Source organism: Corylus avellana, chromosome ca9 (assembly GCF_901000735.1).
Source record: "Corylus avellana chromosome ca9, CavTom2PMs-1.0".
Taxonomy (NCBI): Eukaryota; Viridiplantae; Streptophyta; class Magnoliopsida; order Fagales; family Betulaceae; genus Corylus; species Corylus avellana.
The window spans coordinates 11,875,163-11,902,744 of NC_081549.1; the positions used below are offsets into that span (position 1 = coordinate 11,875,163).

The 27,582-nt window shown below is 37.4% G+C and overlaps 2 protein-coding genes across 5 annotated transcripts; both read right to left on the reverse strand.

Moving 5' to 3' along the window:
* Positions 1-7,947: 7,947 nt before the first annotated feature.
* Positions 7,948-14,705, reverse strand: LOC132192122 (large ribosomal RNA subunit accumulation protein YCED homolog 2, chloroplastic). Of its 2 annotated transcripts, none has more exons than XM_059607349.1 (7): positions 14,535-14,705; positions 14,196-14,373; positions 9,147-9,236; positions 8,750-8,839; positions 8,601-8,675; positions 8,466-8,511; positions 7,948-8,400 (listed from the first exon to the last, which is right to left on the reverse strand). In XM_059607349.1, the coding sequence occupies exons 1-7, from the start codon at positions 14,672-14,674 to the stop codon at positions 8,312-8,314; spliced, it is 708 nt and encodes a 235-aa protein (XP_059463332.1). In that variant the 5' UTR covers positions 14,675-14,705; the 3' UTR covers positions 7,948-8,311. The 2 variants fall into 2 exon arrangements, with proteins under 2 accessions (XP_059463332.1, XP_059463331.1); XM_059607348.1 differs by having other exon boundaries at positions 8,595-8,675.
* Positions 14,706-17,263: 2,558 nt separating this feature from the next.
* Positions 17,264-25,828, reverse strand: LOC132162574 (protein PLANT CADMIUM RESISTANCE 10). Of its 3 annotated transcripts, none has more exons than XM_059572830.1 (4): positions 25,613-25,828; positions 25,091-25,211; positions 18,985-19,211; positions 17,264-17,592 (listed from the first exon to the last, which is right to left on the reverse strand). In XM_059572830.1, the coding sequence occupies exons 2-4, from the start codon at positions 25,164-25,166 to the stop codon at positions 17,422-17,424; spliced, it is 474 nt and encodes a 157-aa protein (XP_059428813.1). In that variant the 5' UTR covers positions 25,167-25,211; positions 25,613-25,828; the 3' UTR covers positions 17,264-17,421. The 3 variants fall into 3 exon arrangements, with proteins under 3 accessions (XP_059428813.1, XP_059428811.1, XP_059428810.1); XM_059572828.1 differs by having other exon boundaries at positions 25,091-25,286; XM_059572827.1 differs by having other exon boundaries at positions 25,091-25,291.
* Positions 25,829-27,582: the final 1,754 nt, after the last annotated feature.

Below are 27,582 nucleotides of genomic sequence, written 5' to 3' on the forward strand. Positions count from 1 at the left end.
TCAGTTGTGGGTTCCTATCAACGATGATCATTTCTTTCTCTCCAGGTACACCACATCAAGTAATGGGACTGTCTTTAAAGCTACAACCTTTTTAGAAGAACATTGCACAGCCATGCGAAGAGTTCCACTACCCTTTTAGGCATAACCCACTTTAATCCATAAAGGTCACAAATAAAACTCCATAAGGCATAAGCAGTCTCCCACTGGAGTAGAAGGTGATCTACAAATTCTCTACTCTTTTTGCACATGCAACACCAATTGATCACTATTAATTATGTTTCCTTAAATTGTCCATAATGAGGATTTTTCCTAAAGCAGCCAACCAAGCAAAAACACAACTCTTATTCCACCAAATACTCCTCTAAGGGAAAACGATTGCACATCAAACAACTCTCTCTTGGAAGGGGCCCAACACAACTTGTCTTCACCTTATCTTATTATGATGGAGTACAAAAGATCGAAGAACTGGTGAAGAAATCCACCTCCCAGCCTTGCGCTGTTATGATAAAACTAACGTTCCATTGATTCGAGTCACTAGCAAGCTGTAAATGATCTTACCACATAAGTATCTTTGAAATGAGTTATACTTAATAACTTCTAAAGCTAAGGGTTTTTCTCCCTGCGCCACACCATGTTAAAAACTAAACTTAGAGCCATTTTCCTCCTCGAATCTAGTGTATCTAAAGAACTTCCTGCATCCCTTTATGATAAACTTCTAAAGCCCAACCCCATATGATCAATTAACCTCACAAGAACTCCACCCACCCCATGAGTTGCCATATTCAATCCACTACCGTTCTCCACAAAGCATCTCTCTCATAAGTATGACATCTTAACCACTTTCTCAAGAGAGCTCGATTAAATAGAATTAGCTTTCTTCTCACTCTCAGACCCCCTTCCGAAATCGGAGAACAAACTTTGAACCAACTTACCAATGATGTTCGAACTCTTTGCCCTTCTCAGTCTTATAGATTTTAAATTGATTTATGTTGGGGGTAGAAAAAAGGTTAAGAAATAACCATATCATAATATGGTTAGTTGGGTGTTTAAGTTTTTCATCGAACCCAACTTCGTGCTTCTTACAACTGAAGTTATAAAAAGAGGCCCACTCTTCTTGCCGCAATGGACTTGTGAGGTTGCTGATTGTGAGGTAAGACATAAAACTTACAGTATGATGATTGATTATCATATTAGATAGGAAAAGTGAGCATTTGTTTTTACATAACATATAGTAAGACAATGTAATCTTATCTGCTCCATTGATGATCAGTTTTTTTGTGTCTCCTTTCACTTTTCATCTCTACCTACTTGCATCTTTTGAAACTCCTTTAGGGTCAGGAGCAGTTGTGCTAGTCTTGCAAGCGGAATAGCTTAATGTGAATATTGGTTAAGCTTCTGAGGTTCTTTTGAACAAAACATGGAGACACGTCTTTCCTTTTGAATATTTGCTGACTTATCAGTGTAGTTCCCTTATTGTCATCTCTGCTTCAATTACTTAGTTGAAATAGATGATTCTAAACTAACAAGGCCTTTTTGTGTTTATGTTTGTTACCTTCTTAGAGTTAGTTCAGGTTGTGATAATTGTTAGCCTATCACCTGAGAGGGACAAATGGGTTCGCTAATCTAATTAAAAATACAATTTATGATGAATGTATGAACTATCTGGGCATGCAACTTCAGCAATTTCAACTTGCAATATTTTTAGTATGTTACATGACTGCCTCCAAAATTTGAACATGCTTTTTTCTTTTTCTTTTGTTATTCGAAGTTTTCATATGATGGATAATTTGAAAAATCCTAGGGTCTCCAGTTTGTTGTAATCTTTGGTAATTTTCGTGTAAATTAGTTAGTACGCCAGTTGATAGTGTTCTTTTCTTTGGTTTATATGTTTAAATTTCAATGGGAGGCATCTCGTTACTACCACTATCATGTAGATAAAATGAAATATGTGCTGCTTGGAGCGGATGGATCTTTGAAAACAGCATCTTGTTTGGATTTGGGGTACTCCATAAATTCCTATGGCTTTTACTATATGTTTTGCATAATGTTTTCTTTTTTGTTTCTTTGTTTTATTTCTAATTGATTATTGACATGTGGGTAGAGAGAATCTTGATCCTCTATAGTTCTTAGGGAATTCTACTTTTATAAAATTATTTAAATTTTGTCCATTAAATATGAATTGAATGATCCGGATTTTACCACCCTAGTAATCACATTATATGTTGCAGTTTTAATTTTAAAATGTTCTTAATTTTTCTTTATTCATTGCATATCACAAATGTTGTGGTGGTAAAATTTGAATTATTTAATTTGAGAATGATGATTTCGATTTAAAGAACTCCGGGTAGAATTCTCTTAAGATGAGTGTCAGATGCTTTTCAGGCATGAGGAAAAAAAAAAAAAAAAGAATTGGAAATTCAAGAGGTGGAGCTAAAAAGTGAACAATACAGATATCCCATTCCTTTTATATATATATATATAATCCAGGTAATGGCTACTTATTGTGTCGGCTTGGATTTCTTAACAATTTGAAGATCTTGTGGTAACCATTCACATTTTGTAATATTTGCTCAGCTAAATATTCATATGATGTAGTAGGTAAAACCTTCGACTTGCATTTTGGTGTCTCTAATGATACTTTGATAATGATAAAGGATGTATACATAACTACATAAGCTTTGAAGTGAAGGTTTTTTTTCTTCTTTTTTTTTTTGAAAGATAGCTTTTTTTCCCAGTCCAGCTCATTACCGGTCATGGAAGTGGTAGAATAAGCATGTCTAATTATTTTGATTTGACTTGCTCGTCATTCTTTTGATTGAGAAATGATTTAAAGTCAAGACTCGTCGCTTGTATTTGTATAAATATGTGGAGAAATGCTATGGTTCCTCTGAGTGTTCTTCGTATTTTAGTTGGATATTATTTTACAAAAACAATATTCACAAAGATTGAAAAGAACACTAGGATGAACCGTAACATTTCTCAAATATGTAGGGGGTATAAAATCACAAAAATTGATGATTACTCAAGTTAAAATCTTATAGAGAAACTTCATTTAACTTTTATGAACTTTCATCACTTTTGCAACGTCTTCTTCAAAGTTCAAAACCTCTTAGTTAAGTGTATTGAACTTTCAATTTTTTGCAACGTAATCTCTCAGTTAGGGTTTAGGATTAAATCGGACGGTAAAAAGAGTGAAATAATTTTTATACCCTTGAAATTTTATAAAATTTTAAATTGACCTTTAATTAAAAATTAAATAAAATTATGAACACAAAGTGACCCAATGACCCACAACTAGACCCATGATGGTGAGTCTAGTGTAGGTTGACCCTTGTAACAACTTGACTCAAGACAGTGGGTCACGACTAGACCCACGAGGCAAAAGGTGGGTTTGATGACCTATCAGATCTTTCTTTTGTTTTTTATTTATTTTTTATTTTTAATAAAAAGAGAGAGGGTATTTTAAGAATTTAATACACCTCTGTTAGGATTTAACAGAATCTTAAAATATGGGTGGCATTATAAGAAATTAAAAGTTTAATACATTAAAATTGAGCTTTTCTAAACTGTAAGAAACATTGCATAAGTGATGGAAGTTCTGAAAGGGTTGAGTGAAATTTTTCCAATTTTATATTTTCAAGTGAAGTACATGCTAAAATAAAATGTTCGGTTTAGATTATCCATTCTCTTTGATTGCTGCAGGAAGAATTATTATCCAAAAAGTTTTATGGCAGTAAGTACTGATGGCGTGTTCCAATAAATTTTCAACTTATAAGATGAGCTGCATTTTATCTTAAAATATGGCCATAAAAATTCGAGGTAAAAACCTCAATGGACCTAGATGCGGTGGTGGAAGACTTGAAATTCAAGTATGAAGAAATGGCTTGGAAGGAGTGTGCAAAAACCTGCCTGCCCCTATCCACCCGGATTTAGTGTTTTTTTTGCAAAAAGGGTAGGATTTCTTTTAACCTGTGCGGGGCGAGGCAGGCCGAGTATAAAAAATTTTGGGTTACGGATACCCGCCCCGTTGGAGTATAAATAAATAAATAAAAAAAACCCTAACCCTAATAATTTCTTACCCTCTCTTTTTGCCACAGCTTCTCTCTCTCGTTTGCTCTCTCCCTCTCTCTCTCTCGTCTCCATACGGAATTGGAGCTCTCTCTAGTTTGTTGGGGTGACGCTGCGAAGGTACTCGTTTTTGTCTGTTGGATTTGCTCTCTCTCTCTCTCTCTCTCCCTCCATCTCTCGTTTTGAATCTATAAGAGAGCAAATGATGAAGTTGCTTCTTAACAAATAAAATCACCAAAAAAAGCCCAACTCCTGAATCCTGAGAAACACGAACAACCATGAACCCGCTTCCATAGCCACGACTCTAGGTTTTTCGAACTCATTCTCGACCTCTTTCATTCTCTCTCACAAAACCACCCAAACCTGCATAATTCGCCTCGCCTCGCAACACCTGAGAACCCGCGGGTATGGGTAACTGTAGTTGGCTTTCGGGTGGTTTTTTCAAACCTGCCTTAAGCGGGTCGGGTTGTAGAAATGGTCGATATCTGCCCCACCCCGACCCGTGCCCACCCCTAGGGCAAGAGGAGCGGTCAGTAGTTGATGATCTACTACATAATACAAACTTGTCATTTACCGATCAAGTGATAAGGTTTCCCTTGTCTGAGAAGTTCAATGTTCTGCATATTGAAAGGTATAGCGGAGATGGAGATCCAGCTGATCACATGGAGAACTACCAGGCTCATTTAGTCCTCCATGACACGCCCGATGATATAGTGTGTCGGGCTTTCCCTTTGACTCTAAAAGGAAGTGCCTGAGATTGGTTTAGGAAGCTTCCCCCAAAGTCTATAGATGGGTTTGAATCCTTAGGGCAACGATTTTTGACGTAGTTTTTGGCGGTTCGAAGGCATTAAAGGTCTCTTGCATATCTATTGTCCTTAACCCAAGGAAAGTTTGAATCCCTAAAGGACTATATTTGTTACGCCCCGGCTTTACCAGGCAAGCCGTAAGTGGATTATCTAAATTCTCACGTGACGCTACTACTTTTTCCTTAATAAATAACACAGCGGAAAATTTGTAATAAATTTTTCTTTTTATTTTTATAACCAACACTCACTAATAAATATATACCAGAACTCCTATTATACATCATTATGACATCACAAACATTATTCATAATACAATGAGTCACATGCGTCACAAATACAAGTAAACTAGCCATACTAACTTATGGAAAGATAGCTCTTCAAAAGTAAAAGTCTTCTGCAAGCCTCAAATGTAGAAGTCTAATCAGGCATATGGATCCTCAACGACAATCTTTGCAGTGAAATTTATATAATCATTATGGTTTAATAAGTAGAAGTGTGAGTCTACGACTCTGTAAGTTTAAGCAAATTGACCATTTGTAATGTGAGCCCATCTTTATTTGAAAATCAATCTTATCACCAGTGTTTATTAAAGAGCCATATATGTAAGGTTTTCACAAATGAGTTTTAATAAACGTATGGCTAAATGGTAAACCAGATGATAGGAAAGGTGAATCTACTCAAGGGTCAGTGAAGGATTCGGGAAAGAAAAAAAGGGATTCCCGAGAAGTAGAAGAAAGGAGCCCAAAGAAGGCAATGAAGAAATTTGGCGTCCTAATATATCAGCGGGATTTCAATTTTACCTCGTTGAACACTAGTGTAACTAAGATCTTGTGGAGATCAAGAGGGATCCAAATTTTCGTTGGCCAGCAAAGATGAGGACCACACCTCAGCTACTGGATAACCAAAAGTACTGCAAGTATCTTGTAGATCATGGGCATACGACCGATAAATGTGTATCCTTACGACTTGAAATTGAGAAGTTCATCAAGAGTGGAAGATTGGTAAGGTTCCTAGCCAAGGAAAGGCAGAGGGAGAAGATTCCTCAGGGTCGCGAGCCTCAGCGACTTGAGGCTCATAATGGTGGTCAAAGGAATATCGGAAGAAATGAGCAAAGAAGGGATTGGGATAATGAGGAATGGCAAAAATCCTTGGAACCAGGATATCATTGCAGAAATTCGTACCATCTTGGGAGGATTGGCAGGAGGTGGCGAATCAAATTCTGCCAAGAAAGCTCAGTGGGAGAAGTTCTAACCCTTGAAAGACCACCCAAAATTCGGAAGAAGGAGCCGTTAGTCCTTGCATTTTTAGAGGAGGATGAGTCAAGAATATCCATGCCACATGATGATGTGTTGATAGTAACGATGATTGTGGCAAATCATGCTATTCATTGGATTCTAGTTGATAGCATGAGTTCAACTGATATTCTTTATTGGCCGGCTTTTGAGTAGAGAAGATTGATCGGAACAGAATAAGGCCTTTTCGGTCTCCATTGGTCGGGTTTGCAGACGAGCAGGTGCTACAAATAGGAGTGATACCACTCCTCAATTGATCATGCAATTGATTTGAAGGAAACATTCGAAATGTTGAAACACTACGGCATAAAGCTCAATCCCGCAAAGTGTACATTCGGAGTTTCTTCGGCAAAGTTTCTCGGGTTCATGGCCTGCGACGTCCCACATCGCCTGGGTATAGAGATGGGGATGTGCTTAAATGTATATTACACTCTTAATGACAACAATACGTTTTAAAGCCGTGATGGTCATGATCCCATCAGAACTCCGCAGTTAAGCGTGCTTCTGCTGGAACAGTACCAGGATAGGTGACCTCTTGGGAAGTCTGGTTTGGAGGAGCCAAAAGTGGACAATATTGTGTGTCATTGGGATGGAGTGTTACAAATGATATCAGGGTCATTGCCCAGCCTGAGATGGGGGGAGTGCACACAAGCCGAAGAAGGTCGCTAGCGGGCACTAGCTAGGACGGACGCCAAGAATGGACTAATCCCATGAGGGTCGCTAGCGGGGACGCTGGGTCTTAAGAGGGGGTGATTGTGACGTCCCACATCGCCTGAGTATAGAGATGGGGATGTGCTTAAATGTATACTACACCCTTAATGACAACAACGCATTTTAAAACCGTGATGGTCATGATCTCATCATAACTCCGCAGTTAAGCGTACTTCTGCTAGAGTAGTACCAGGATGGGTGACCTCCTGGGAAGTCTGGTTTGGGGGAGCAAAAAACGGACAATATTGTGTGTCATTGGGGTGTGGTGTTACATGGTCTCTCGGAAAGGAATTGAGGCCAACCTTGAAAAGATAAAACCCGTGTTGGACATGTAGCCCCCAAGAAACATTAAACAGCTACAACAACTTACGAGAAGGATCGCAGTGCTTAATAGGTTCATCTCCCGGTCTACCATGCTCTCCTTTCTTCAAAATTTTGAGAAAGGCAATTGAATGGACCCAGGAATGTGAAGTAGCCTTTGTCCAATTGAATTAGTATTTGACAAGTCCCCCACTCCTCAGTAGGACAGTTAACAGAGAGCCCATGTTCTTGTACTTGGCCGTGTCTCCAACTGCAGTCTGGGAAGAATGAGGAGTTCAAAAAATGGTTTACTTCACTAGTAAGGCCCTAAGGGGTGCCGAGGAAAGGTTCAAATGGAGAACATAGTTGAGACATGATTTTTACTTGCTTAGATATGTCCATATGTATGTGTTCTCCAAAAATTATAGAATGCATGTATATGGCTGTAGCTGGGTTATATGTTATACACATGGATATGACTTAGATGAGTTTGTACGTGTATGCTTCGAAGCAGGAGATTGTGTTGTACATATACACTCACAGCTAAATAATATGTTTTAAATTGTTTACATAACTACAAGGTTTACTTTATCAACTGCGATATGTTTTAAAAGAAAATATATATATATATATCAAGATATGGAAATTGTTGTTGTAAACTCACATAGAAAGTGAAAAGTTGGCTCATTGTGAAAACTTAGTAATTTTTATACTTACCGAGATCATGGGCTCATTAATTTGTTTGAGGGAATGTGGCTAACTCTACAATCACATAGACAATGTTGATGTTGCAGGTGACAATAGTATTGGTGAAGATTCGGTAGCCTTATACCTAGGTTACTATGATTGAGACTGTAGGACACCACATGTTTGTGTCAGACTACAAACTAGTCCATTTTTATATTGTACATATTTTGTTGTGTGCTAGATCTTTATATATATGGCATTGTGTCGTATCTGACACCTTTTGTATAGCAACTTTTTTTGTTATGAAAATGACACGGTATAAGCTTTAACCGGATAGATGTTATGTTAGTTGCTCCCACTTCCACATGAATATATTGCCTATAGGTTGATCGGGTCGCCACACCTAATAACTTCACATCAAGCACTTGTGAAACACGAAGCAAATGTCTACATATGCAAGTTGTGATTTGCATTCTTCAGCTCCAAGAGTCTAGACCACCTCTGATCAGGAGAACTCACACTTTGTCCACTGGCATCTGCAAAGAGAGTAAATTCAGTGAAAGCCTTGCTTGCATTGTTGTCAAAAAGAAAGCAAGATTACATTGCAATGGAGGTTCTGATCTCTCGCATAACTCCGAGCAAGTATCCTACAATATAGATTTTAAGAATTTAGTCTCCAAGAACTTGTATATGCAAGTCATCACCACATAACTTGGTATCCAAGTCATACTTTTACCGAGATGGTGAGACGAATTGTCTCTTGTACTAGTGAATCAAGGTCAGCTTCATATCCGGGTTTAACATAGATCACCTGCTAAGGCAACCATGTTAGATCTCATTTTTAAGAGAGAGAGAGAGAGAGAGAGAGAGAGTTTAGAGACTTAATGATGGATCGTCTCCCCCAATTTCAGGTATTTGATTTGCACTATTCTCTTTGCTTGGTGGCAAAATCCATACATTGAAGTTTGTATCAATCTATCACATCAGGTACAACAAGAAGTTAGCCATGCATGTTTTGCATAATATTTCTTCGCTTATTGTTCCCCTTGGAAACAAGAATCGAGATTCTCTCTATTTCAAAGGAAATTGAGAGGAACGGGTTAGTACAATTTAAGAGGGCAAAATAGTTTTTTCAATTTTTTTTTTTAAAACCATTTTGCTCTCTTGTTTTGCCTAACCGGTTCCTCTCAATTTCAAAGGAAATGGAGAGGATCCATTTGGGGGAAATAGATTGTCCAAATAAATATCATAAAATATTTTTCTTAAAACAATAAATAATTACCTCTCTACAGTATGGTGAGGAGCAGATACTACATTTTCTAGTAAAGGATGTAAGAATCTTTCCATCTACAGAAAGACCAAAGCTGGCGTGCTGGTAAATTAAAAGAGACATTATTAGGTAGATTAATTGCTTCATAATATAGGACAGTGGGTTCTCATTAATGAGCAAACACGAAAACAAGGAAACAACAAAACTCAACAAGGAAATTCTCAATCAACCAACGGCTAGCACATTCATGGAAAGCACAATCAAATCAGCAAATAGCTAGCTACTCCAAGAAGGAATATAGCATTCAATTGATATCATATCTTCTTGTTCTTTCCATTTTTAATCTCAAAACGTTGTATATAAATTAGCTGGAGATCAATGAAAAAAATTGTGCAAACAAACTGTTTGATTGCGCAGTAAAAAATAAAAATTTTCAAGCCAAGGTTGAACTTTAAGAAAAACAGACAAAAAAACTTTGCTATATAAAATTAAACTGGAAAGCAAGAATTACTTACTTGAAGATCACAATCACTCATTGGCTTTTGGGCGAAACTTTTATTTCTTATTAGACCAAGCAGCACGTGTAATCTTAGAGATTATGAGACTTTTAGATCTTCTCACTAATGACTAACAATAACCAAGAGTGTGGGCTTTACTCTTACTCTTCAAAACTTAAACTTATTCTCGAGAATTAACTCAAGAATATTAGTTCTTAGTTGAAACTAAAGAACTATAATGACGGTGTAATTTGCAAGAGCTATAGACTTATCTACTTATGGGATTGGAATACTAGAAGAGATAAGATAACTATTCCAGGGAATTGCTCCCAGGCCCATGCGTCCAACACACTACACTTGGGCTTAGTTTTATCCCAAGCCTTTCTTGCATCTTCTGCACAGTTTCTCCCTAACTCACGTTTTAACAAGTAGCCTAATAAATAAAAACCCTAACTTGGTTAATTTACATTAGCTTGGTGAGGAACCCAAAAAGAAAAATAATAACTAACTTCAAATGGTCTCAATTATCCCAAGTCACTATTTAATTATAATTGATTCTACTAAATAATTGTAACTGCACTATATTTTATATTTTTGATTAAATCAATTAATCCCTTAGAGACACAATCCAATCTTCCACACGCCACCCACTTGACCAAGCTAGAGACACAATCCAATCTCCCACAAAGTCTCCTATCGCTTGGCCAACATAACCGCCTTTCTCAGCCCCTTCCCTAGCACATATTTCCTATTAACATAGTTTCTTCTCCTTGTTCACTGGTTGCACCCGTGTTCTTGGAGCATGACAACTTGGATTGTCCCACACCATAACATGGCATGCAAATCCGATCGAAGAATAACATCTTCAAGCCCAAGGTCCTCCTCAAGGGTCTTGTATGCTATACGTTGCCTAAGGCTCTTCTTATTGCCTTTTGCTCCAATGACATCGAACCTACCTCTTACTCGATAGCTACAAAGCACCTTGCTTGGCGTGATGCCACACTGAATATGATGCCTTACTTTGCAGACACTTGCACCCTTGTTCCCCCTCCAACATGAACATAGTTGGCTGCAAATGGGTTTTTCGCATTAAGCACAAAGTTGATGGCTCCATTGATCGTTACAAGGCTCGACTCATTTCCAAAAGCTTCCACAAACAACCTAGAGTCGATTTTGGCAACACATTCAACCCTGTAGTCAAGCCTACCACCATTCGCCTTGTTCTCTCCCTTCCTATCTCATTTGATTGGTCTATTCGTCATATTGATGTTCAAAATGCCTTATTGCATGGTTGGCTCTTAGAAGATGTATACAAGGATCAACCTTTGTACTTCATTCACCCTCAATTTCCTTATCACGTTTTCAAATTCCGCAAGGCACTCTATGGCATCAAGCAAGCCCCTCGTGCTTGGTATTCTCACTACAGTGACCATATATTTGATGCGAACCTCAATCGACACGCTTTTGAGACCCAACAAACAATATTGGAATACTGACCCAAGAAAGCTAAAATTCAGATTTTTTATAGAAAACCTTGACCCAAAGTTTATAAATGAAACGCGAACCAAAGGTATAAAGTAACAACCATCGACCCAATGATTATAATTGAATCACGAACCGAAGGTATAAAGTTTGAACGCCACAAGGAAGAATCCTTGATAAGTTCACAAGTTCTTTGAAGAATCAAAAGAAGACGCAAGCCTCACATTTTTTTCTAATTTTCATTCATGATGTCCAATACAATGAGTGCATGCTATTTATAAAGCATGACTGAAAATATGACTACTTGCTTGCTATGGAAAGGAAATTAAATTGGTTCCAACATTGGAAACTAAATAAAGTAAAAAAATGACTAACTAATAAAAGCCTAAAATTAAGGTTGATTTGTCTGAAATTAGTAGCTCCTCCATGCCAAAAATAGACTGAAATTGGCAATTAAATCACGCTTAAGAAAGGTCTTGAAATAGGTAAGTCAATCAACCAATTAATTGGCATGTAATTTGGCAAGTCAATCATCCAATTAATTGGTATGTAATTGGAAAGTCAATCAGCCATAATCAACCATTAATCCATGCCATTGCTAAGGAAATTATGCGCAATCAGTTCCATCAATAGCTTTGATCAAATTTATTACGTCTTCATCTCCCTTTGGGCCAAGCTTGGAATGCCCCATTTTAGAATCAGCCCAAATCTCTTGAATCAGCCCATTAAGTGCTTCTTTGATCTTCTTGGATCTTGCTCTAGTAATAGGCCCAACTGGAACATGCAATAGATCCTTTAATGGTGCTTGTTGACTCTCATTAATGTCATTGCTAAGGAAATTATGCTCAATTAAGCAAGATCAGCCCCATCAATAGCTTGGATTAAATTTATTACGCCTTCATCTTCCTTTGGGCTAAGCTTGTAATGCCCCATTTTAGAACCAGCCCAAATCTCTTGAATCAGCCCATTAAGTACTTCTTTGATCTTCTTGGATCTTGCTCTAGTAATAGGCCCAACTGGAACATGCAATGGATCCTTTAATGGTGCTTGTTGATTCTCATCAATATTGGAAGTTGGATTTGGTGGATCGCACTCTGACTCTTCCTTATTCATTCTTCAAACGACTCAGCACACCACCTATGTTCTTATCTATGTTGATGATATCCTCATTACAAGCTCTCATCCTTAAGGAATTACAGATTTTCTCCAATGTCTACTTGCTGATTTTGCCATCAAAGATTTGGGTCCCCTCCACTTCTTTTTGCGTATGGAAGCCATTACTATACGTGATGGCCTCATTCTTTCTCAACATGCTACATGCTCGATCTTCTTAACAAAAGCAACATGATAGAAGTCAAGCCTGTCAAATCCTCCATGTCCTCCACACTCGCTCTTTCCCTCCTCTCCAGAGATTTGCTCATTGATCCATCTTTCTATTGGATTCTTGTGAGCGCTCTCCATTAGTGATTTTGCTATAAAAAACATTATCATAAATTCATAATCTAGCCATTGGTGTAGCATAACATAGCTCTCCTTTGCCCGCTACTGCTGAGTGTTTAGGGAACATGCACGCCCCTCCACGCGCCGTTGAAACCACCTACAACCTTGCCTCACGCGCTGCTACCGGATCTCCTCAGTCGCTGCCGCCAGCCACTTTTGAGAGAAAACCACTGCCAGATACCAGATCGGAGGCTTCCAATCTACCTATCTGTGGATGACACTGGCCAAGAAGTTCTACAATGCACCGCCACACGCTGCCAATAGCTTCTGCGTTTGAGATACACGCACCACCTAGTTTTACTCACCATTCTGCTATTGCACGTTGCACTAGATTCCTACCCGTAGTTGCACCTAGGGATGCATCTCTGGATCGCAACCACAAGGTTCCATAGCTTTGCTCTTGCACACGTCACGCAAGATTACTCTCTATGCAAGTGTACACTGACCCTCCCATACACTCGCATACAACAAATCATGCCCTTTTAGCCAAGCTCATAGGCCTACAGTGAAGCTACCCACACCAAATCCAAATCCGTGAGAAAAAAAAAAGGTGGTCCAAGAGTGGCCACATCACGCGTGCCACACGCCAATCAACTTCGGTGAGCCAATCTGATAATCGCCCAAGTGGGCTCATATTCTTTTAGTTACATGCCCAAGTTGGCCCCCTTTTAAGTTTGGCTCATTTTCAGCCCTAGCCCATAGTCAGCTCTTTTTAATTTTGGCCCAAGTCGGCCCTGGCCCATTATCGGCCCTTTTGAAGTTTGGTTCATTGTCAGCCATGGCCCGTTGTCAGCCCCTTTTTGGATTTTGGCCCGTCATCGGCCATTTTTTAAGTTTGGCTCATTGTCAGCCCTAGCCTATTGTTGGCCTCGTTGTCAGACCATTTGAATCTGCATTCACCAACCGCCACTTGTTGCCATCGCTGGCCGCCCGCCAGCCTCTATCTCCTCCGGCAGTCGCCACCATCTATGGCCCATTTCTGGCCTATGCCACTGCCATTGTCATCGTTGTTTCTATTTTTAAAGTCAAGGTTCCAGAATTTTCCACCTTGAGTTTGAGGGAATGTTAGAATATACGGTATATATTTTTCGTATATTCCATAATTAGGTTAATATCAAATATTCTCTATTTATAAGTTGATTGTAATCAAATATTGGGATTGTAATCAAATTAAGGAGATTTGATTACTATACTTATATTTAAACACTGCCCTATAAATAGGAACCTTTGTATTGTAAACAAATCAAGTTAATAAGCAGAATGTAGCCCTTAAGGTATTCCTAGTGTTGGATGTAGGTGGTTAACACCGAACCACCCATAAGTTCTTTGTGTTCGACCATTCTCTCTCTTGCTTTCACTCAATTTTTCACATCATCATTATTTCAACAGGAAGCATTGCAACGACATATCAGAGCAGAGCAGGTATTAAGAGTGTTTCTGTGCCTTTTTTGTGAATAATGACAAGCCTACAATAATATACACATGAATGAGTTGTTCTCTAATCTGTACGCATTCAAGATTTGGTAGATTATTTTTCCAAGCACCAAAACACACGCACGAACGCACTTCAGTAGAAAATTACCTTGTGGATGCAGAGTTTGACGAAAACCCCTGCATTTTTATCTTCACCTTCCAACAAATCTTGCAAGCACAAGTCTCGGAGAGAGAGAAGGTAGTCGCAGGTCCACTTCCCTTGCCACTTTCCATCTGATGTTGATATTGTGATCAGACGGCGTGGAGGAGTCCTACCCACCGTTTTTCTTAATTTGTTGCGAATTGAAGAACAAAAATGCTATCAATATCATGCATGCATATTTTTTCTCTCTTGTATGGATTTGCAATTGCTTGCAACATCTTAATTAATATATATGTTGCAATTTGCAAGGAAGAAAAACTAAGATTTACTCTGAAATGAAAATACCGTGAGCATCCATTTCTTTTAGAAGAAGCTCTGATTCTTAAAGACTGAGACGGCAACTTGAGGAGTTTAGCCTTAGCTGGGAATGGACTGGGAATCGGGTTGAGGTTTCTTGCTGATAACACATGCCAAGCTTCTGCCATCTCTCTCTCTCTCTCTCTGTAAAATAAACAAACCCAAGCGTGTGATTCACTGGGCATTTGCATATAACCTTATCTTCCTATATAATTGGCACGTGTAATGGTTGCAATTTTTTTTTTATATATATATATATATATTTTGAGAAACAATTTTATATTAAAAGGGCTTGCAATTTTATGGACATGCAGCTCTTAGTACAAACCAATACCCTAATCGGCAATGATAAGCTCACCGAGTGTGCCGTTAATTTTTTCATAGCCTCTATCTAAGATCACCCCTAAACACACGTTTCTAAGCTTCGACTAAGCTTCGACTAATGCTAAATGATATTTTTGTCTTTCTTATGTTTTTTTTTCGTCCTTTAAAATTGATTTTTAAAATTATTATTTAATTTGTAATAAATTACTGTTGAATTTTAATACAATGGTAATGTTAAAAGTAATATCAATTGTAGGAGGACAATTGATTATGTAACTCTCCTAATTCTGATGGTTACATATTGATTATGTACTTATTGTATTCTTGGCCTCATTCACCTATAAATAGGCCATTTTATTGTACAATTTATATCAAGTGAAAGAAAGATGTAGTCAAGAAAAGGCTTTTACGTATGGACGTAGGCCATTGGCCGAACCACCTTAATCTGTATATTTCTTCCTTGTTTTTTCTCTTTATATTTTTATATACTTTAACATTGTATCAGAGCCAAAGGTCCTGAGATCGAACCTGACTCCATCAATTCTCACCCCCATTTAAATTAAGTATTTCATGTGTTAGGTCTCACTTATTAAAAGAAAGTTTGAGCACACATGTGAGAAGGAGTGTTAAAGTAATATAGTGATTAAATTTACCTCTTCCTATAAACTTAAGCTTAAAAAAAAAAAAAAAAAAAAAAAAAAAAACATATTACTCCTAAGCTTCTCTAATGTTTTCCTCCAAATTGAAAACCCTTAAACCCTCAATTCCTAATTGGGAAGCTAACTGCCCAACAAAAAGTCTAAGGATGACTGGGTTCATATGATGCTTGGTTTGATGATGAGCCAAAAAAAAAGAAAAAAGGAATATGTGGGCTCTGCCCATACAATAGACTGCGATTTCAGGTGTATGTTTTAGAGATTATATTTTGAGTTAAATCTAAAGTCAACTTCTTTAAGGATATTTGTGTTTTTTTCTAAAATCATTTTCTAATTAAGTCTTTCTATGCCGACTTTTTTTAAGGGCTGCACGTAGATCCTTTTTTGTTCTTGTTAAGTTCTTACTTATCCAAAGAATTTTTTTTTGAATCTTAGTGTCAACAATTGTTCTTGTATTTGTTTTGCTTGGATTTAGGTTTGTTTTCCTAAGGAGGTAGGAAGCTTGAATATTAGGAACAAAGGTAATTGGGTTAAATATACTTTAATCCCTTCAACTAGCAACCATTTTTTATAAAGTCTTACAAACTGACTATTATGACGCACAGGTCATTCAAATTATTAGCTTATTGCATTTAAGCCACTCCGTTAGAGGTTGTCATATGTTTGGATGGAAAAGTGATCACATGCTAAAGTACATGTCACTTTTAAAGATTGATTTATAAGAAATTTATGTCCACGCTAACTCAACTCAATTAATTAAACAAGTCAAACTTCTCAATCTTAACTCGCTAACTTCGTGTTAGGCTAACATCAGTTTTACGGATCATATCAAAAGTTGCCGACACTAAATTATATATATGGCTTCTTCTTTCTTCTTAATCTCTTAACTTTCTAAAATATTTTAACGAGCAATTTGGGAAGTTGGTAGTTGTGAGGGGATGCTATCCTTGAAGAGAAACGTAGTCAATTTAATTTCGCATTTAAAAAAGACATGAGAAGGAAGAAGAAGATACTGTAACGTGGGAAGCAATAAGACAAACAATTGTTGAACTCGTTCTCATGTACGCACGGAATAAGGAGACCATTAGTGGTGATGATTCAATGCCTTAAGGAAATTTAAAAAATAGTTGACATGCACTAGAATAAAAGTTTAACTAAATGAAAATTCCCAATCCTATTAATATTAGTCGTCTTAGCCCTACTAATTTCCTAAATAGGCTGGGTCAGATTATGACCCAATTAAACTTAGAAGAATATCTGCAATTCTCACTGTCTAAACCTATTTTATGCGACTCTCAACGAATATGTGCTATTATAGTCACACCTAAGTAAATAATTACAATTGATTTTTCCTACCTAAAACCAAAAAAGGCACCACATGAGGGATGAAGAGACTCAATTTTGTTGTTCGATACATGGGTTTTGTCCAATAACTGGGCTATATAATGGGAGGATCCTTCCCTTACTATATTCTCCTCTAATCCTGGTAGAAACAAATAGAATTCAATCTAAATTGCATGTTCAAACTCATTTGAAGTCCACAAAAGTATTCCTGATTTAATTGGATTCGGTGGATTCGGCTTGGATCACCATTAAAAACACAAGAGAATAAGCATTTAGTAGTGATTAATTAATTTTGATTATCTAAAATATCTTTGCACTGTCCAATTACTTTTAAAGAAAATATCATTTCATTATCTATCCAGTTCCTGGCAAATGTATTAGCTAAACCACCTGTGTACCAAAAAACTTATAATTACCCCAAGAAGACTACATAGTATAAAGAGAAATTCCAGACATGAAGCACAAAGTCCAACCAAAAACCCAGGGCTGATCTCACTGATTTCCCTTTTTTATTTTGTCGAAAGCTGTAAGTTACATACACTAGTATAGCATTACTCCACCGAAACCGATTCCATCGTCTGGACTGGTGGAGCTGTGACTACGGCCAACTTCAGATCAGGGTGTGTGATATCACCAGACCTTTCACGGATTTCCCGGTACTCTTGACAAATGGCACACAAATGGCAGCAAAAATGAGTAACAAAGTCCCCACATGGTGCTTCCTTCAGAAGACATGAAAAAGAAATGGTAAGCGAGAGCATGATTATAGTAACAATAATTCTATCACAAACTGCATTTACAGTTGCATGACAAAAGTGGCCTTTAAGAGCAATCTAACTTGTAAACACTATGCAATATTTATGCCACTTGACTGGGGGGTAGTGAATGCTGCCCAACATTACTAATAGCTCATCTGTCACTCGAAGTAACCAAGCAACACGCTTGATTGTTAGAAGGAATCACAACTCCAAAAGCCAGACAAATATTTTTTCAGAATCAAAGGATACTCTCTATCTCATTTCTCATTGATATATATAAGGATAACAAAGCTTGACTAGTCAAAGCCTTACAATAAGTGCTAGACCACTTCCATAACAAATACACTAGCTAGCTGTTCTAAAAACATTCTCAAGACAACTTACTAAGCAACGTTAATACTATACTCCATACATTCCACAACTCACTAACAGCTACCATTTCCAAGACAACTTAATGAGCAACACTAATACCAAAAAGAACAAATGACAATCAATTTCAAGATGCCGATCTTCAACTTAATTAAGTAGCCACACGTTTAGCATTCATTCTACTGCATCATTATCCAACATTCATTCTACCGCATCATTATCCAATTTTCAACTTATGCGTGTCCCAAAAGCAAGTTTATGTGCAAACACCCAAACAGAAAACCAATCCTCATAAGCATGACCAAAGAACTTGAGAGCAACCATCTCTTGATAGCTCCCGGCTTCAACAACAAAAAGACTCACACAATTGAAATGTTCTTATCATCTAAACATAATAAGTCTTGTTCCATGTCTTCTTCACATTTCAAGGTTACGGAAGACATGATATTCATTTTCAGGTACAGTAGACTGCCCAAACACTCTTCAACATTTTGGCAAAAAACTTTCTCTAGAAGAATCAAATTGCAAACTTCTTTGTCAGAAAATAGACAGACCAAGTTTCCAACTATAAATGACTTGCCCAATGAAACATCCTAAGCCCCCTCCCCCCCCCTCTTTTTCTGCCCCCAATAAAAAAACACCGTCTTTCCCTCTCTAAACAAAAATAATAGCTATAATTTGGCAGGCAGCTGTGTAACTACCAAGCAAGTATCACTGGATTCAAACAGCAGTACTCTGACCAAAGCATTGTACAGATCAAGGGATCAAATTTCCATTTTCAAATTCTACCCACATAATCAAAGAAATCTCTCTTCAGGAGAAAGGTGCCCGCGGGGGTTACCACTTTTTCATACAATTACTCAAAACCTTAAGTAGCTTAAATTCTAACCAGTAAAGAAAGAATTAGCTTGTAACAATGGAAATCAAAAGTCTAAATTCTTAATCAATGACAAGGCTATATCTGCTGCAAAGATGCTAAAGCTATACCTGTAAATTGTACTTTGATCGTAGGGCCCTACGGTAGCCACAAGCGTAACATGCAACAAAGCATCCGGGTAAAGGCAAGAAGACGCCATCAGTCAACAGGCAACAGAGAGAATTGAAAAGAGCCCACAAAACAAAATGGGTCATGCATGATCCTATGAGAGTTCCAGAACCAAGAAATTCTGCATTTTTTCCAAAAAGCAAGCAAGGACAAGAAAGGCCTACACAACCTGCACCATATAAAAAACTAGTCAGCTTATAATCTCAAATCATAGATTACAGACCTAAAGGACGAATAACATTTCCCATTTATATAATATTAAAATGATTATCCATTCACTGACTATTATTAAACACTTAAACTTGTACCTTTGCTTAACTTACTACCATAGTATTCACATGTCAATCAGAGAAGTCATGTCACAGACACTGCATCTGAATCCCCAAAACAAAGAGGTACGCTTTTCAGATCTCAAACATGAGAAGAACAAAGAAGAATTAACTGTTTTAATCATGTTATATACCGTTTTAGTACCATGTTCGAAGGGAGATTGGAAAAAGAACTAACTCTCTCGTATCATGGTATGTGTAACACCCAAGAAAGTAACTAAAAGAATTATTACAACTAAATTACATAAGTAAAACAACTAGAATCATTGAAGTGAAAGAACACTTTGAAAATTTTGGCAAAAAGTCAGTTTTTAAGCCATGGGTTCGAACTATGAAGTTCCAATTCGAACGGATCTTTGAAATGCACAATGAAGAGCTTTCCAAAGGTCCGTCCCAAGTTCGTCCTAAGTAGGTTCGAACGGGAGTATTCCAATAAGCTTCGTTCCATTCTCATTCCAAATCGGTTCCAACTAAGGTGTTCCAGAATGCCCCATTCCAAATTGGTTCGAACAGGATGAGTTTTTGGTAAAGCCGAGAGGTCAATTCCAAATTGGTTTGAACTGGGAGGCACCTGAGTGGTGCGTTCCAAGTTAGTTCGAATTGGGGCATAGCCGAGGGTCCAATTCAAACTAGACTTTTATCAGTTTGAACTAGTGTGTAACTGAGAGTCCAGTTTGAACGACATTTTACAAGTTCGAACTACGTGTATTTTCTGGAGAATTTATGGTAGTTTTATGCGACTGCTGTTCAAACTGGCATTTTTCAGTTCGAATGGGGAAGGCCAAAGGTTGACCATAAATAGCTAGGATGCGACCTTTTCAGCTCATTTCATCCATTATTTCTCTCTCACGCCACTCTATCTCTTTAGCTCTCCTAGTGTTTGAGCTAAGTTGGGGGATTGATCAAGAGAAAGTTTCCAAAGCCAAATCTAACATTGGAGGCATGATTCTCAGTGTTGCAACTCCATTTTGACCGATCGATTTGAGGTAAATTCATAATCCTAAATTTTGAGCAAGTTAAGCTACATTTCCAAATGTAGTGCGTAATCTTGATCATTTCTTTAGGGTTTTTGTTCATTTGGAGTTTTTAAGTTTGGGTTAAACTTCAGGTTGGAGTTTCGTGGACCAAAACTTCATTTCCTTCGTTTGAGTAAGGTAAGAGCTACACTTTAAGTGTTTCTAAGTTTTGTAGATAAGGGGATTTTAGTAGTAAACCCTAGAATATTATATGGGTTTTCAAGTAGGGTTTTGTTATGAAATGAGTGTTAATCATGACAATCAATGTGACATTGCAGTTGTACATAGCAAGGGTTTAAGTTAGGAGTCTTTCTGAAACGTCAAAGAGGATACTTGTCAGCATATTAATTACTAAGGAAAAAAAAAATAGTTTTTAATTGTTTTTAAAGCATGTTATATGAATTGATTCAAGCCAAATATTTTATATTGATAGAGGTTCATAAGTACTTTTGATGATTTCAATTGTGTAAAGATATGCTTTATGAATTATGTTGATGAAATGTTGTTAAATGTTGCATGAACATGAAAGTAAAGCAAAAATGGTTGTATTAGCATACATCACGAACATGTAGATGGGAATGGAAGTGAGAGAAAGGAAATAATGGAATAAGACAATAACGAAATGTAATGGAATGACAAGCAGGAAAAATGTGACCGGTTGGAGAAAGTGTCATCCATTCAACGAAAGGGTTGGAGGAGAACGTCTCCGGTGGGAGAAAGTTATCCATCAATCAAATGAATGGAAATGGAAATGTAATAAATGAAGCACATGAAAGCATGCATTGCATAGTTTATGATGATGTTTTTATGTTAAGTTTTTTCAGGGAATACTAGATGTATCAGTATGCACATGTTTTTGGATTGGGACATGGAGCGTGTGTATACCATTAATATTTAATATGTTATCTTTAAGGTGTTATCGTGTTATCAATTGTAGTCTATTTATAGACCATTTTATTAATGAAGAAATCAGAGAATGATTTAGTCAAATTGTGGTCTTCTCTTACCCTAAGTGAAGAATTGTGGTCTCTCCTACTCGAAAGGAGCTCTCAAATCCCATCTCACGTCACTACCCAACCTCGGGTACGTATCACCTTTCATTTGACTCCATTGATGAGGAGGCCACTTGGTTAGAGAGACCATTTGAGGAGAGTGAGATCTTCACGGTGATGAAAGGTATGAACGGGGATAAGGCATTGGGCACTAATGGTTCTACTATGGCATTCTTCCAAGCTTATTGGGCTGTGTTTAAAGAAGACATTATCGATAGTTTTCATGGGTTTCATGCTAGAAGAAAGTTTAATACCACCTTCATTGCTCTCATTCCAAAGAAATCTGAGGTTGTCGATGTTACGGATTTTCGCCCTATTAGTCTATTGAGTTGGTGTTTACAAGATTATTGTCAAAGTTTTAGACAACAGGTTGAGAATGGTTTTAGAGAAGATTATCTCAAAGCCTCATAAATGCGTTTCTCAAGGGTAGGCAGATCATAGACTTTGTTCTTATAGTTAATGATAGTAGGATTGGAATTGGTGCGCCAAGTTTGCTTGAAAATTGGATATTGAGAAAGCTTGCGATCATGTCAATTGGGGTTTCTTGTTATATTTTTGCTGAGAAAGTGCGGCTTTTGAGAGAAATTGTGTACTTGGATAGCGCATTGTATTTCTTTGGTGCGCTTTTCTGTTTTGATGAATGACTCTCTATCTGGTTTTTTTAGTAGCTCTCGTGGTCTGAATCAAGGAGATCCTTTGTCTCCTTTGTTGTTTGTCATGAAGGCTTGAAGTAAAAAACTCTCTGCGGGGGTTATCTTTTAGGATTTTCTGTGGGGTCTAGGAATGTTGGAGTGCTTAACATCTCCCACCAACTATTTGCATATGACAACCTGATTTTTTGTAGGGCAAACCCAAATCACCTTTGTCATCTGTGTGCCTTGTTCGTATGCTTTGAAGTTGTATCTAGTTTGAAAATTAATCTGGCTTAACTCAGAATTGGTTCTTGTGGGTAATGTCAATAATGTTGATGGTCTAGCTAGTATTCTGGGCTCTAGGGTTTCTTCTTTGCCTTTAAAATATCTTGTCCTTCTATTGGAAGCTCTTTTAGGGCCAAATCTCTTTGGTGTGTTGTTATTGAGAAGACCGAGCATAGTTTGGATGTCTGGAAAATGATGTACTTGTCTAAGGATGGTAGGATTACTTTGTTCCTCTCTCTATTGGTGATCGTATAAAGAAGTCCCAACGAGATATCTTATGGGACGGGCTCGATAAAGGGTTCAAATTTCACCTAGTAAGTTAATCTCAAGTTTGTTCTCCGATCTCTAAGGGAGGCTTGAGGGTCCAAAACTTGCTTTTATTCAACTATGCTCTTTTGGAGAAGTGGTTATGACACTATTTGCATGAGAGAGACATTGTGGAGAATTGTAGTGGATTATAAATATAGAGGCTCGTGGGGTGAGTGGCGTTCAAATGAGGTTTATGGGTCGTATGAGGTGGGGTTATGGAAAATGATCAAGAGGCGCCAATGTTTTCTAGTCATACCAGATTTGAGGTGGGTGATTGCTCCAAGATGAGATTCTAGCATGACGTGTGGAGATCAAACCCTTAAAAAGCTTTATAAGATTTGTAAAGTATTTTTTTTATGAGCCGGATTTTTACAGTATAGTTCATGTTAAGGATGCTTCCATGGCAGATCACTTGGAGTTGTCTAATTCTGTAACACCCCACCCTATTGACACACAATATTATCTGCTTTTGGCTCCCCCAAACCAGACTTCCCAGGAGGTCACCCATCCTAGTACTACTCTCGCATAAGCTTGCTTAACTGCAGACTGCAGAGTTCTGTTGGGATCATGACGATCACGGCTTTAAAACGTGTTGTTGTCATGAAGTGTGTGAGTATACATATTACATCCTCATCTCCATACCCAGGCGACGTGTCACAAATGCCTCTCATTAATAGAATGTAAGCTTTATTAAAGCAGCAAACAGTCGTAAAGTAGATGTGTTTGCTTTGTTTCTCAATTTGTTGTACTTTTTCAGATTGGGACAAGGATGTAAAGACAAGCTATGTTGGGCCACTTCCAAGAGAAAGTTTCTAACATTAGATCGTTCAACAATGTCCTTGTTTCACATGATAGTACTCTTTACCCTTGGATTTGGGGAATAAGGTCCTCATGAGGGTGTCTTTCACTTGCCCTAGGGAAGTTTCTCACCATGGGCAACCTAAGGAAGCAGCATGTCTTAGTGGTTAATTGATGATGTATGTGTAAGAGGAGTAAGAAGTCTGTAGATCATCTTTTACTTCATTGTGAGATTGATATGGCCTTATGGAACGCTTTCTTTAGCTGCATTGGGTTAGCTTGGGTTATGCAGAGACAAGTGGTAGACTTTTTTGCTTCTTGGAGAGGGTTGTGTGGTAGTCTCCAGAGTGCGGTAGTATGGAAGATGGTTCTATCTAGCCTAATGTGGTGTCATGGGAGGGAAAGAAATTATAGAAGTTTTGAAGACTGAGAGGAAGGTGGTGGAACTAAAATCTTTCTTCTTCAATACTCTTTGCCACTGGAGTTGCTTTAGACTATCTTAATTTTCCTAATTTTCTTGATTTTCTTGCTTTCTTTCTCATTTTGGCTAGATATATTTATTGTATAGTTCCTATGTACCTAGGTTGCACCTTTGTGCTTTGTTTAATAATATTTTGATTTCTTTTTTAAAAATGATCCACAACCATTGTATGATCAAACAGGAAAATGGCAATTTCTGATCACCACATGCCGGTAATAACTCGTGTGCCCTAGGATTGAATGAACATCATCAATTATGCATGATGTTCAAACAAATGTGATACTGGAGCTTAGGATATATCTCAAAAAATACCCTACTACAGTTTGACACATTTTGTGTTTATCATAGATTGTTCAGTTCAGGGTCATCACACAATCAGCCCAGTAAGAAATTACCACAGCAGAATCTATCCAGGTTTTTCAACAGCTTGAGAAAATTTCATCATCCTAATGAAGTTATAACATTAAACTCACCTTGCCTACTTCCAAACAGATCATACATGATGTCAATCTAAGCACACTCCTAGCCTGCTTGAACAACAGAAATGATTCAGCATCATACTGTATGATGTCAATCTAAGCACACCCCTAGCCCGACTTGAACAGTAGAAAAGATTTCTTTAGTATTATACCAGAAGGGTAATGTTTGTCACACCCGAACACTATGTCACCACTATGAAATTAATCTTTCTTACAACAACTACCGCATATAAGATGTTTCTCCAACTTTAAAAGAAAACAATTTCAATTTCATATAAATGAGTAACAGAACAACCAAGCAGGTTCTAAACATCCCAATCATATTACAAGTATATATCAATCACTCGCAAAAGATAGAAACATCTTTTAGTGACCTAAATCTACAATCTGACTAAGCACCTCATCTTCTGATTTTGACTCTAAAAAGTGCATTTGTTTGAGATTTTACATAGCTACTTACATGGTAGGAATTTGGATTCGTATCATATATTATTTAATACATTCATAGAAAAAGAATTCAGCCAAGTTCCATTTTAGAGGTGAACAACCACATAATTTTAATTGCATTCACATAACAAAAACCCCATACATTAATTGTCATATTCAAGAGGCACCTTCATAATTTTGCTTCTGATAAATCAAGGTCACAAGGCAGAAAGTAGCGTACAGCTCTGCATATCATCGAAACAGGCACAGATTCCAGAAGACCATTGTGTCGGTCCATCGCTGCCATGACCACGCATAGGTATGTCTTGAGTGCATGGAACAATCTCCGCAGCTGCATCTGACTGTTCCAAAGGAACATATGGGGGCGGTACATAAGTGCTGTGGCTTTTCATCCTTAACTAATACACACTCTGTCTCTATTCTGCGTAAAGAGTGTTTTGAAAGAAATTATTCAGAAAACACAAATGTTCCAACGCTCAAAAATACAAGTTTAACGTAACAATTCAAATCCCTAACATGCAAAAACAAAATCCCGAGAGTTGATGCCATCTCCAGATTTCTAATTTCTAATTTATTTTAAAAAAAAAAATAGAGAGAGTAGGGGCATAAACCATTTCCCACACTCACCCCAATTCCGGCCCTTCCAGTGCATTAGATAGGCGTTATTGACTTCCATTGTATTACACTATTCCTTACTCATCATGTGTAAACCTTAATAAAGCGTCTAGATTTAGAAAATTACCTCGAATTTTTATACGGATGCCAAGCCTAGAGCCCTAAAGGGGCCAGCTAGCAGCTCATAGCTCCGGTGAGCTCGCCGGAATTGTTCGCCAAAGGGAGTTGGCGCGACCGGTGGTGGCAGCTGATAGTGTGAGTGGTTGGAGGATATGGTGTGCCCCCGTCTATGTGTGGATGCGTCGAGAGGGAGGAAGCAGAGAGAGAAAGAAGAAAGGGCAGAGATAAATGAAACTCCCTTTCTTTTCTTTTTTTTTTTTCTTTTTTTTTTTTTTCTTTTAAGAAAAGTCAACTTATAATTTTCAATTTTCCTCTAAATTTTTAATTGCCATGATTCGAAGTAGTGACATATTCTTTATAAAACGTGGTCTCAGTTAATTGAGTTATTCATTAAAAATCTCTTTTTATTTTCATTGTCTACAACATAATAGATTGTACAAAAATTTTCTCCTTGAAAATCCTTTAGGGCTTATAACTTATGTGAGGCACTATTGGATTGAATGAAGTTTTGATTATGTTTGAATAATGTTTATTTATTCTCTGATTTTATTATTAAACAATGGGCATATACATTTATATCCTTACATATGGTATATATATGTAATTGTATATTTTACTTTAGGGGAAACTTCACTTTGGACCTCTGAATTACCACCCGTTTTAACATGCTCTCAAACTTTAAAACCTCTTAATTTAGACCCTTGAACTTTCAAATACAGTCAATTTGAACCACCCCCAAGCCCTCGGACCACCCCCAAAATCCCAAACCCATTCCCTGTTTGCAAAATTTTTTGGCCTTTTGGGAGTGACCGGACCGCCCCCTTGGCCATGGGGTTGGCTTTGGCCAAGGGTGTGGTTGGAGCCACCCCGATTTTCTTCTTTCTTTCTTTTTTTAATATTTTTCCTTTTCTTTTTCTTTTTCTTTTTTTCTTTTCTTTTTTTTTTAAAAAAATTAATGCCCAAAATGACGTTGTTTTGGGCTGGGTGGGTGTTATAGTTGTGGAGCCCAAAACGGTATAGTTAGTAAGGGTGAGGGAGTATGAGGGTATAATCGGTAGTTCAAGCGAAAAAAGTCATATGCAGGTCACGTTTTTCATTTTCTGTTTGAGGTTAACGATTGATTTAGATGAAGGGGTCCAAATTGAGAGCAATTGAAAGTTTAATGGACTAAATTGAGAGATTTTGAAGTTTAGGAGATGTATTTCAAAATGGGTGGAAATTTAGGAGTCTTCAGTGAAGTTTTCCCCTTTTCTTTTTTAATAATATATATTTTTTTAATTTTTAATTTGAAATTAAGGGTAAATTTGGAATTTTATAAAAAAGTCAAGGGTATAAACATCATTGTCTAACTTTTAACATTTCAAATCTGACAGAGTGGTTCAAATTGACTGCAATTGAAAGTTTAGAGGTCAAAATTAAGAGGTTGTGAAGTTTGGGGGGGTCATGTCGAAACGGGTGACAACTCAATGGTCCAATGTAAAGTTTCCCTTTTACTTTATATACATCTAAAGGCCCTTTGATGTATTGTATGTGACTTTGGTGTAAGTAACGAGGTTATCACACAGCGATCTTAGTCATAGGTCCTTGCAACTCATAAATCTTTGTTCGTGGTCGTAAATATTACTGGACATTCCATCTAAACCATAATATATCAACCTTAACAATCTATCTTAATTAGGACAAGTAATTAGGTTTCAGGTTGATATGTTGGTGTAATAGTAAGGTAGTGTCAAGCACCAAACGAACAAAGTGAGTCATCATTCTTTTATAAAACTGTCTTAAAGAATGATATACGTGTACGACGGCTTATAATAGTTGCCCTAAATGGTGAGAAATTGTAAACTCGGATGTAAGTTTATGTCACTTTGATGTATCTATGAGTAAGACCTTATGACGGTCAACATCTTCGTGCATTGAGTGATCACATGTAGTATTGTGGGAACACCTTATTCAAGAAGAAATCAAAGTCCTTTGTCA

Bases quoted from the DNA above. Each gene is read 5' to 3' on its own strand.
- LOC132192122 (XM_059607348.1), bottom strand. From the start codon at position 14,674: ATGGCAGAAGCTTGGCATGTGTTATCAGCAAGAAACCTCAACCCGATT. The intron at 14,374-14,534 runs GTATTTTCATTT...CAACAAATTAAG, and splicing joins AAAAGAAATGGATGCTCACG to AAAAACGGTGGGTAGGACTC. The intron at 8,840-9,146 runs GTAATTATTTAT...CTGATGTGATAG, and splicing joins CCTCACCATACTGTAGAGAG to ATTGATACAAACTTCAATGT.
- LOC132162574 (XM_059572828.1), bottom strand. From the start codon at position 25,262: ATGAAAAGCCACAGCACTTATGTACCGCCCCCATATGTTCCTTTGGAA. The intron at 19,212-25,090 runs GTACGCTACTTT...TATATGGTGCAG, and splicing joins TTTCGATGATATGCAGAGCT to GTTGTGTAGGCCTTTCTTGT. The intron at 17,593-18,984 runs GTATAGCTTTAG...TGTCTTCTGAAG, and splicing joins GATCAAAGTACAATTTACAG to GAAGCACCATGTGGGGACTT.